Source organism: Gekko japonicus, unplaced genomic scaffold (assembly GCF_001447785.1).
Source record: "Gekko japonicus isolate JY-2015 unplaced genomic scaffold, Gekko_japonicus_V1.1 scaffold4875, whole genome shotgun sequence".
Taxonomy (NCBI): domain Eukaryota; kingdom Metazoa; phylum Chordata; class Lepidosauria; order Squamata; family Gekkonidae; genus Gekko; species Gekko japonicus.
The window spans coordinates 27,311-39,284 of NW_015162620.1; the positions used below are offsets into that span (position 1 = coordinate 27,311).

Sequence of the window (11,974 nt, forward strand, 5' to 3'; positions counted from 1 at the left end):
AAAACTACTTAGTTAGATCATAATTGTTTCTAAGTATGTGTTCCTGCTTTATACATTTAAAATGTATTGACAGACCACTAGAATTCTAGTTTTTTTAAAAAAATTGGTCCTGCAAGACTGAAGTCCCCTGTTTAGGTCTTCTGTAGCCCAGATCTTCTGCTGAGAGGTTCCCAGTTTCTCTCCCTGCATCAACCTTGATCCAGATCACCAGAGCCCAGTTATCTCTTTCTACCATCTGTGCTCTTCAAGGGCCACATGAGATCACAAGAGCTCAGACTTCATTGCAGGCAGCCTAAGTAAACTCGTAAGAGAAGAGCTGTTTGTTTGAGTTTCCCACTTTTGTATTCTTAAAATAATCTACGGAGGTAATAATGTGGCTCAGGCACGCAGACTGGAGGAAAGCAGGAACTCCGTCATGGTGCAAGGGTGTTGTCCCCATTGTGTTACTCTCCACCCTTCATCTGTCAATCACAATGCTAGCAAGCGGAGTATTTCTCAAATGCTTTCAGCCATGGAAGGCTGTGCGGCCTACACAGTTATAGAAGGGCCCAACCCACGGTTGAGTAATTGTAAAAAGCTTCCCCATGTTTCCTCACATGCTTTTGCTAGAGGACTTGTTTTGCATGACACTCCTTGATTTCCCCAGAAGCCACCCTCTATGCTACATACATATAAGCAGCAATGATTTGAAAAAACAGTTTGCAACAAAAAAAGAGGGGCTGTGGCTCAGTGGAAGAACCTCTGCTTGGCATGGCAAAGGTCCCAGGTTCAATTTCCAGCATCTCTAGTTAAAAAGGATCAGGTAGCAGGCGATGTGAAAGAGACCCTGAGACCCTGGAGAGCCACTGCCAGTCTGAGTAGACAATACTGCCCTTGATGGACCAATAGCCTGACTCAGTGTATGGCAGCTTCAGGTGTTCAAAGACATCTTTGTTCTGAAATTGGCACATATAATAACAAATTAGGGGTCAGACCCAACTGGCTTTTCTGTGGGTAAAAAAAAGACCTTTGTCTTTCCTGTGCTGCTTTTTAAAAAAAATGCAGTGAATTTTGAACATAGGTCAGCATTCAAAAATGGCACTTCCTTCTGTATTCTGAGGTCCTTTTTACCACCCCATTCTGCTGCAGGTATAGATCAGACCTAAGCTAGTGACCATCTATTAGATTTATTTATTTATTTTATTTATATTTACATTTATATCCCGCCCTACCCCGAAGGCTCAGGAAATCCTGATAAACGTCTGATGAATCCCAGGGGTTCCAAGGAGCCAAGTTTCTAGATTGGGGCAGTGATGCTCTATATTTTTGGTGATTCACGGGCAACAGTGGGAGGGCTTCTGTAGTTCTGGGCCCACTGGTGGACCTCCTGATGGCACCTGGGTTTCGGCCACTGAGTGACACAGAGTTTTGGACTGGATGGGCCATTGGCCTGATCCAACATGGCTTCTCTTATGTTCTTATGGTCCATCCAGAGGTCCGGGAAACCACTGAGACTTAAGGGAAGAAAACAGCCTAATGAATTAGCACAGTCTTTGACTTGGTTGTTTTATATGGCTCTGATATTCATTTTTCTCACCTGCGTCTGATCTCCGAAGTGGCTTCTCTTATGTTCTTATGGTCCATCCAGAGGTCCGGGAAACCACTGAGACTTAAGGGAAGAAAACAGCCTAATGAATTAGCACAGTCTTTGACTTGGTTGTTTTATATGGCTCTGATATTCATTTTTCTCACCTGCGTCTGATCTCCGAAGACTAACTCCTTCTTTGCTTTAGGCCATCATGGAGAAGATTCACCTTCACTTGGTCCGAGAACACATTGCCAGGCTCGTAAAGAAGAAAGTCAGCCTGAAGTCTGCAGAGCAGCAAAGCAATTTGGCAAAGGCCATCCAAAGCAATGCCTCAGTTCTGCGCACTTTCTGCACGGAAAATGTAAGTCAGATTGCTCACGGTGTTCTTTTCAGAAGCAGAATGATGTCAGTCTATAAAACATGAATCCAAATGAAGGGCTGGATTGGGGCCTTGTGGCAAAGGAAGCTGGGATTTAACCCTTCAAGCTTACCTGGTTCGCTTTTATTACCAGTTCTAAAGGGGAAAGGTGTGTTTTTAAACAGCCTTTTCCCTTTTAAAATCCTGGTTTTCGGCACAGGAAGCTCCATGGGGGCATTCCGCTCCTTCCCAGCCCCGTGATTCAACATTTAGGACAGGTTTTCCCAGCGTGATACCCGTGAGCACCACAGCGCCTCCCACAACTTCCCTTGGTGCCCACCAAGCTTTTTAAAAAATGGGAGGCGACATTGTAAGACAGGCCTTGTGATTGACTCCCCTCATTCACATGAAAGGATTTCCACTGGTTGCAAGTGGGGATGGAGGTACTGCGTTTGGCTCCATCCAATAGACCTGAATCGGAAAAATACTGGTTGTTGGTTTTTTTGCACACCCCTAGCTCTGATCATATAAAGCAGGAGTGGGCAGAAAGTATATCTTGGTCCGTTGGTGGGCCACTAGTTAATCTAATGGTTCTGCGTTGACCTAACTGGTTACAGAGGTCCTTGCAAGAACGCTAGACCAGGTGGACCTTGGTCTGATGGATCAAAGTTCTTCTGACATTGGCTGCAGTCACACGAATGAGAAAATGCGGGCGGGAAGCGAGGCTGGTTGCCCTGGGCCGAAATGATGCGTGTTTGCACGATCAGACTTCCGCCCACGCGCCCCACAGTTCCGGATACTAGTAGCCTTTCCCTGGTGGCTTTTTTCCACGCTCCTGCGGCACAACGAGACGCCCCATCAACGAATCCAGGACGCTGGACAGATGTTTCTGTCTGATCGCACCCCTTCACTCTGTGCAGGAATCACACCTTTGATGCTGCGTTTGTACGTATGATCGCAGCCATTCTTAAATAAGAGGGCATTGTAAGGGTCACTTAAAACTACTTAGTTAGATCATAATTGTTTCTAAGTATGTGTTCCTGCTTTATACATTTAAAATGTATTGACAGACCACTAGAATTCTAGTTTTTTTAAAAAAATTGGTCCTGCAAGACTGAAGTCCCCTGTTTAGGTCTTCTGTAGCCCAGATCTTCTGCTGAGAGGTTCCCAGTTTCTCTCCCTGCATCAACCTTGATCCAGATCACCAGAGCCCAGTTATCTCTTTCTACCATCTGTGCTCTTCAAGGGCCACATGAGATCACGAGAGCTCAGACTTCGTTGCAGGCAGCCTAAGTAAACTCGTAAGAGAAGAGCTGTTTGTTTGAGTTTCCCACTTTTGTATTCTTAAAATAATCTACGGAGGTAATAATGTGGCTCAGGCACGCAGACTGGAGGAAAGCAGGAACTCCGTCATGGTGCAAGGGTGTTGTTCCCATTGTGTTACTCTCCACCCTTCATCTGTCAATCACAATGCTAGCAAGCGGAGTATTTCTCAAATGCTTTCAGCCATGGAAGGCTGTGCGGCCTACACAGTTATAGAAGGGCCCAACCCACGGTTGAGTAATTGTAAAAAGCTTCCCCATGTTTCCTCACATGCTTTTGCTAGAGGACTTGTTTTGCATGACACTCCTTGATTTCCCCAGAAGCCACCCTCTATGCTACATACATATAAGCAGCAATGATTTGAAAAAACAGTTTGCAACAAAAAAAGAGGGGCTGTGGCTCAGTGGAAGAACCTCTGCTTGGCATGGCAAAGGTCCCAGGTTCAATTTCCAGCATCTCTAGTTAAAAAGGATCAGGTAGCAGGCGATGTGAAAGAGACCCTGAGACCCTGGAGAGCCACTGCCAGTCTGAGTAGACAATACTGCCCTTGATGGACCAATAGCCTGACTCAGTGTATGGCAGCTTCAGGTGTTCAAAGACATCTTTGTTCTGAAATTGGCACATATAATAACAAATTAGGGGTCAGACCCAACTGGCTTTTCTGTGGGTAAAAAAAAGACCTTTGTCTTTCCTGTGCTGCTTTTTAAAAAAAATGCAGTGAATTTTGAACATAGGTCAGCATTCAAAAATGGCACTTCCTTCTGTATTCTGAGGTCCTTTTTACCACCCCATTCTGCTGCAGGTATAGATCAGACCTAAGCTAGTGACCATCTATTAGATTTATTTATTTATTTTATTTATATTTACATTTATATCCCGCCCTACCCCGAAGGCTCAGGAAATCCTGATAAACTTCTGATGAATCCCAGGGGTTCCAAGGAGCCAAGTTTCTAGATTGGGGCAGTGATGCTCTATATTTTTGGTGATTCAGTGGAGAAGATTCACCTTCACTTGGTCCGAGAACACATTGCCAGGCTCGTAAAGAAGAAAGTCAGCCTGAAGTCTGCAGAGCAGCAAAGCAATTTGGCAAAGGCCATCCAAAGCAATGCCTCAGTTCTGCGCACTTTCTGCACGGAAAATGTAAGTCAGATTGCTCACGGTGTTCTTTTCAGAAGCAGAATGATGTCAGTCTATAAAACATGAATCCAAATGAAGGGCTGGATTGGGGCCTTGTGGCAAAGGAAGCTGGGATTTAACCCTTCAAGCTTACCTGGTTCGCTTTTATTACCAGTTCTAAAGGGGAAAGGTGTGTTTTTAAACAGCCTTTTCCCTTTTAAAATCCTGATTTTCGGCACAGGAAGCTCCGTGGGGGCATTCCGCTCCTTCCCAGCCCCGTGATTCAACATTTAGGACAGGTTTTCCCAGCGTGATACCCGTGAGCACCACAGCGCCTCCCACAACTTCCCTTGGTGCCCACCAAGCTTTTTAAAAAATGGGAGGCGACATTGTAAGACAGGCCTTGTGGTTGACTCCCCTCATTCACATGAAAGGATTTCCACTGGTTGCAAGTGGGGATGGAGGTACTGCGTTTGGCTCCATCTCCTGCAGCAGCCATTTTGGGGTAGCACTCTAGCAAGCCAGTTTGGTTTAATGGTTAGGAGCAGCGGACTCTAATCTGGGAGAACCGGGTTTGATTTCCCCACTCCTCCACATGCAGCTGCTGGGTGACCTTGGGCAAGCCACAGTTTTCTCAGAGCTCTCTCAGCCCCACCTGCCTCACAAGGGTGTCTGTTGTGGGGAGAGGAAGGGGAGGAGACTGTAAGCTGCTCTGAGACTCCAAGTGAAGGGCGGGGTATTAATCCAACTCTTCTTCTTCTCTTCACTCCCTCTCAAAATTCTGTTGGTTCCCACAGGTTCAAAAAGGCTGGGGTCTCCTGACTGAGGGAGCATGCAGATGGGAGAATTTGTCGTCTTTATGATGGATGGTCTAATTCAGTCTCTCTTTTAAAAATTTCTCCTTTGCTAGGGATCCAGTGCCACATGGCTAGACCCTGTCCTCCCAAGCCTGGCTGAAATCATCAAGCTTCAAGATACGAACGCCATCATGGTCGAAGTTGGTGGACTGGCCAGTAGATATCCCGATATCAGGTGGGGGAAAAGAATTTTGTAACGTTGCTTGACAACACTGACACAGTGTGTCTGCGGCGGCGTGGTTATGCAAGCAGGTCACAAGGAGAAAGAGGAAGAAGAGACTGGATTTATACCCCACCCTTCACTTGGTGTCTCAGAGTTCGGCTTACCATCTCCTGTCCCTTCCCCAGCGAGCTGCTTTTACTCAGAGTAGACAAGATGGACCTTGACAGACCAAGGAGCTGTCTCAGTATAAGGACGCCTTTTGTTGAATATATACATGCAACAGCCGGGCTGCACTTCAGGCGGGCTATCCCGCCTGGAAATCTCGACAGTGTATAACTGGGATTGCTAGTCTGATCACATGTCTGTCATCCGGACAGCGCCTCACTTAGCAGGCAACAACATGACAGTCCTCCCGCTTCACCGCATGCTTCCTGTTTTCGTGTGCTTACCTTTTACTTCCTCCTGCACCAGAATGGCAGAACAGGAAAACAAAGCCGAGCAGTTTCTGGCTTCCCCGCTGCGGAGAGCTTTACTGGAAGAGAGCAGTCCTTTTCCGCAAGGTGTTTTGAAAACAGTTGGTGGAACGAGTTATGCGATTCACAGGGTGGATGGGGGGAATCCCCAAAGCGATTGCAGTGACTCCTCCTGGGTTAGTGACTTTGACAGGGCTGATGAATGGGAGCTCACAGCCAGTTTGGTGTAGTGGTTAGGAGGGCAGACTCTAATCTGGGAGAACCGGGTTTGATTCCCCACTCCTCTGCTGGCACCTGGCTGGATGACCTTGGGCAAGCCATAGTTCTGGCTCAGCTGTTCTTGAAAAAGAGCAGTTTCTTTCAGAGCTCTCTCAGCCCCACCTGCCTCACAGGGTGTCTGTTGTGGGGAGGGGAAGGGAAAGGAGTTTGTAAGCCGGTCTGAGACTCCCTTGGGTAGTGAAGGGTGGGGTATAAATCCAATCTCCTCTTCTTCTTCTTCTCTCTTTGTAAACACATGGAGTTGCCTTATATTGAGTCAGATCTTTGATCCATCGAGGTCGGTACTGTCTACTCAGACCAGGAGCAGCCCTTCAGGTTGTTAGGTGGGGGTCTTTCCCATCAGCCACGACCTGGTTCTTTCAACCAGAGATGCCGGAGATTGAACCTGAGATCTTCTGCATCCCAGGCAGAGGCTTTGCTGCTGAGCCACAGCCCCACCCCCTTCGGAAGAATGTCTTTCTGTCTCCTGGCCTCTCTCCCCGATACTTTTACAGCTGGGAGATCCATGTAGAACCTCTCTGAGAGCCATATTCAGGAGCAGATTAAGGCTCACTGGTGCCCTAGGCCCTGACCAATCTTGGTGCCCCCCTCCTTTCCACACTGACCCCCAGTCCATTTTAGTTGTCGACCTGTCTGACCAGATATACAGTGCAGGTCGCAGCAATAGAAAAATTTATTCTTATGATAACACAGTATACTGTACAAACTAAGCTTTTCACCCTTTTCCCAACTTTGTGGTGCCCCCTTTGGCCCTGGTGCCCCAAGCACGTGCTTAGTCTGCTTAATGGTTAATCCACCCCTGCCATATCCGTGCTTGCATGGAATGTCCTTTACATCCCACCCGCAGTCAGACAAACTTATCCAGAACGAGGTTTCCGTTCCTCTGTTTGTTCTCTGTCCTTTGCTTCTCTTTCTGCGTTTCTGACGCTTGATGTTTTTCTGCACTGCAGCAAGAAGCACCTGGCGGCCATCTTGTACTTCAAGGGCAACTTATCCAGCAGTGACACCAAAGGCATCCTGAGCGTGTTGGACATCCATTTAAACTCAACGCTCCCTCCCACATCCTTGTTCCTAGGCTTGGGCTAGACACGCTTCTGTACCACGGACCTAATGAACAATGTTGCAGTTCAGGGAGCAACTGCACAAGCACTTAGTTCCAAACACAACTCGGGGGGGTTCTTTCACGTTGCCCCGGTTTTTTAGGGGGGCGAGGGTGCTTGCCCTTTAATGCCCCTAGGAAAAAAGCTGGGATGGAACTGAGCTTTTGTGGTTCATTGCCTGAAACAGCAGATTCAAGAGTTCCATCAGCTTCCTGGCAGGTCTGGAACATTTCCTCTACTGCCTCAGTTTTCCCATCTAAGAAATGGACACAAATCCTTCAGATCAGTGGTACAGATATGATGTGATAAGATGTTTTCATTGCTGTGTGGTTTGTTAAAGCACTTTCAGGAGAACCTCAAGGTCTGCAATAAGACCTCTCCTTTGGAGAGGGAATTTGTTTGAATTGGCGGGGAAATTGCAGAGGCACAAGAATAGCACTTCTCGATGCACGCTTGTTGAGCTTTTCGAGCAGAAATCTTCTGGGGCTTCTTCCTCGGGAGACAAGCTCTCCTGAACTATAGGCAAGCGGCCGTGAAAAGATGGTGTGATCGACGTCATGAGTTACTGTGTTGGGTTCATATCCCCAGCCATGGAATTCGCTGGGTGATCTCTGGCCAGTCTCTCAGCCTAACCCACCTCACAGGGTTGGTGTGAGGACCATCAGTGGGATCAGCTTTCTTGAGCTGCTTGAAGCAAAAGGAGCATACCGCTGTTAATAATACTGTCAGTGTCTCTCTAAAACAGTTTCAAAATATGAGCATGCCTCTGTACACCAGGGTGGGTAGGGGTTAGAGCGTTAGGCTGGGATTTTAGGAAACTGAGGTTCGAATCCGCACTCTTCGTGGAAGCTTACTGAGTGACCCTGGACCAATCAGACATTCTTTGCCTAACCTGCCCTTGTGAGTATGAAACGGAGGGGAGGAGAACAATTAGTCCCCTTTGGGAAGAGAGGTGTGGTACAAAGGATGTTAGTAAATAATCCTGTATTTAAGTTTCTGCTTTTCAGATCAGGGCAGTGTTTCGATACCCGTTTGTACGGTTGTTTTGTAGTTCCAAGTTATTGTTATGAGTCTTCTCCAGGAGTTCTTCTGGAGAAGCGGCGTAAATAAATAAAACGCTTTTCTATAAAATGTATATGTGCTCGTAAGACATGCTTGTATATGTGCTCGTGAGACATACATGAGAGCCAGTTTGGTGTAGTGGTTCGGAGCGCGGACTCTAATCTGGGAGAACCGGGTTTGATTCCCCACTCCTCCACAGGCAGCTGCTGGTGTGACCTTGGGTCAGTCATAAATTCTTCCAGAGCTGTTCTCTCAAGGGCAGTTCTCGAGAGAGCTCTCTCAGCCCCACCTATCTCACAGGGTGTCTGTTGTGGGGAGGGGAAGGGAAAGGGGATCATGAGCTGTTCTGAGACTCCTTTGGGTAGTGAAGGACGGGGTATAAATCCAGTCTCCTCCTCTTCTTCTTCCACTTCCTCACACACACTGCCAGTGGGCAGCTCCCCCCACCCTATCCCCTACAAATCAGTTAGAGGAGGATACTTTTAAAGGGCTGGATTCTGTTGGTCTCTGTGTGTAAAGTGCTGTCAAGTTATAGCTGACTTATGGCAACCCTGTAGGGTTTTAAAGGCAAGCAATCAAGCAGAAGTGGTTTGCCACTGCCTTCTTAGTGGCTACTAGCCATGGTGACTAAAGGGGAACCTCCATGTTTAGAGGCACTAATCCCCCGAATCCCAGTGCCAGGAGGCAACATCAGGGGAAGGCCTTGGCCTCTGTGCCCTGTTTTTGGCCCTCCAGAGGAACTGGCTGGCCACTGTGTGAGACAGGGTGCTACACTAAATGGACCATTGGTCTGACCCAGCAGGGCTTTTATTATGTTCCTCTGCAAAGTCTTCCTTTGGTGGTCTCCCATCCAAGTACCGACCCTGCTTAGCTTCTGCGATCTGACGAGATCAGAATACACTATACACATCCCTTCTGTTGGTCTGCTGGAACAAATTCAAACAGGAAGAGATGTTAATGGTACATTCTGCCACACTTTTTCATGGGTGCATTGGACTCTGGAAACAGGGCAGTGGGGGGGGGGAATGATGCTTGAATGTGAGATACATCTATTTGCCTTTAGGCTCTCCCTACTATCAGGCAGATTGATGCAGCCGGCTATAGGTGCCACTTAAAGTTGGAGAGCCAGTTTGGTGTAGTGCTTAGGAGCACGGACTCTAATCTGGGAGAACCGGGTTTGATTCCCCACTCCTCCACATGCAGCTGCTGGTGTGACCTTGGGTCAGCGACAAGTTCTTTCAGAGCTGTTCTCTCAAGGGCAGTTAGTGAAAGAGCTCTCTCAGCCCCACCTCCCTCACAGGGTGTCTGCTTGGAGGGAAAGGGAAAGGAGATTGTAAGACGCTCTGAGACTCCTTCAGGTAGTGAAGGCCGGGATATAAATCCAATCTCCTGAGTTTACCCCAAATATCCCCAGGAACAAAATTAGTTTATTGACCCTGTACTAAAATCCAACATGACATCAGGTATAATCACATCGACTGATTTCAACTGGGCTTGTGCCGGAAATGACCTGTGGGTAGTTTCCTCACCAATGTTTAGTCCCTAGGGTTGCCAGCCTCCTGGTGGTCACAAATAACACCCACCAAGGGAAGACCATCAACCATTCACAACTATATATGATCAAAACTCTATATGACGTTCACTAAAGTTCAAGGATGGCTTAGTGGTCATGTTGTTGTTCAGTTGCACAGTTGAGTCCGACTCTTTGTGACCCCTTGGACCACATCACGCCAGTCCCTCCTGTCTTCCACTGTCCTCCAGAATTTGCTCGATTTCATGTTCGTTGCATCTATGACACTGTCCAACCATCTCATCCTTTGCCGTCCCCTTCATCTTTGACCTTCAAACTTTCCCAGCATCAGGGTCTTCTCCAGTGAGGGCTCCCTTCTCATTTGGTGGCCAAAGTATTTGAGCTTCAGCATCTGGCCTTCCAAGGATAGAATAGATCCCAATAGAATGTATAAGCACATATCCAACAGATTGCTCATAACAATTAAGCACTGTTTACAAAAAGAACGTGTTCAAAACCAACAGTAGGCTCTTCTGTAATTCCATACATAAATACTGTCCATAGACCTCCAAACAGAAAGTAACTGTGGCAGAAGATGCCCACCGTGGAAAGAGTAAGAGCCGTACGTCTCTCCCAGGTATAAATCAAGACGTTTCAATTATCTTCAACAGCGGCTAGTGAAACGGAACCCAATTTCCAAAACAACATAGGCACAGCTTCAATGGAATCCTATTGTTGATGGTCTTTCCTTGGTGGGTGTTATTGGTGGCTACACTTGTATGCTAAGGGTTGTCCATTGTCTTTGGCAACCTCCAGGTGGTGGCTGGAGATCCCCTGGGATTACAACCAATCTCCAGGCAACAGAGATCAGTTCACCTGGAGGAAATGGCTGCTTTGGAAGGTGGGCTGTATGGCAGTAAAGGTTCCCTTGCTCGAAAGCCAGTCGAGTCCGACTCTAGGGTTGCGGTGCTCATCTCCGTTTCAAAGCCGAAGAGCCAGCGCTGTCCAAAGACATTTCCATGGCCACGTGGCCGGCATGACTAAACACCAAGGTGCACGGAACGCTGTTACCTTCCCACCGAAGCGGTACCTATTTACCTGCTTGCAATTTCTTGCTTTCGAACTGCTAGGTTGGCAGGAGCTGGAACCAGAGACGGGAGCTCACTCCGTCATGCGGCACACTCGGGTCCCGAACTGCTGAACTACCGACCTTCCACAGCCTGCAGTTCAGCGTCTTAACCACTTGAGCCACCGCAGCTCATTATGTCCCATCAAATGTCCCTCCTCCTCCTACCCAAACCCCACTCTCCTCAGGGTCCACCCCCCCCCCAAATCTCCAGGTATTTCCCAACCTGGAGCTGGCAACCCTTTTACTACTACAAGATCTGAGGGAAATTTGGGTGTGGAGGTATACAATCCATTATAGCTGGAGGGACCTTGGTAGTAATCATATTGGAGAGATCTCTGAAAACTACAGGGACAGGGAAGACTGACCAAAAGAAATTCCACACCCACACACATACACAGACACACAAAGAATAGAATGTCTCAGAGCTTTAAGCCTTGACAAGACTTTTCATCACGTAAGAGCAGGGCTATTTTTGGGCAGGAACTCACAGGAACGGAGTTCCGGCTGGCTCCTGAGTTGGCCACACCCAGCAGGAACTCATTAGCATAATAGGCCACACCCAACAGCAGAAACTCATTAGGATTGGCTACATTAGGGGTGTGCGGCCTAACATGCAAAGGAGTTCCTGCTACAAAAAAAGCCCTGGCTTGACAACAAACAAGGTAAACAGAATAAGAAGCAAAAGGTGAGTGTGTCTGGATGACCACACTTCTGGGAACATGGGGTGTGTGGCCTAATATGCTAATGAGCTGTGCTGTCAGGGATGTGTCCTAATAAGCAAATGAATTTCTGCTGTTGGGTGTGGCCTATTATGCTAATGAGTTCCTGCTGGGCTTTTTCTACAAAAAGAGCCCTGCGTAAGAGTATAAAATGTATACTGCAGCTTGTCTTGAATGAGTCATCCTCCTTGGTATCGAACCCTTGGTGCAGGGAAACTACGCAGCCTCTTCCAGGTCCTGGGGAGATCATTCCTGGGGTTATGGGAGCCACATGCGGCAATAGCCACATGCAAAGGAACTGGAGAGGAGCACTTGTGG

General features: G+C 47.6%; 1 protein-coding gene across 2 annotated transcripts in view; it reads left to right on the top strand.

Moving 5' to 3' along the window:
* Positions 1–8,345, top strand: part of TNFAIP2 (TNF alpha induced protein 2) — a 30,825-nt gene extending 22,480 nt beyond the window's left edge. For both annotated transcript variants that reach the window (XM_015406493.1, XM_015406494.1), the window contains exons 10-12: positions 1,773–1,928; positions 5,275–5,396; positions 7,087–8,345. In XM_015406493.1, the coding sequence (XP_015261979.1) occupies positions 1,773–1,928; positions 5,275–5,396; positions 7,087–7,222 (414 nt within the window). In that variant the 3' untranslated portion in view covers positions 7,223–8,345. The remainder of the gene's footprint in view (positions 1–1,772; positions 1,929–5,274; positions 5,397–7,086) is intronic.
* The last annotated feature ends 3,629 nt before the right edge of the window (positions 8,346–11,974 follow it).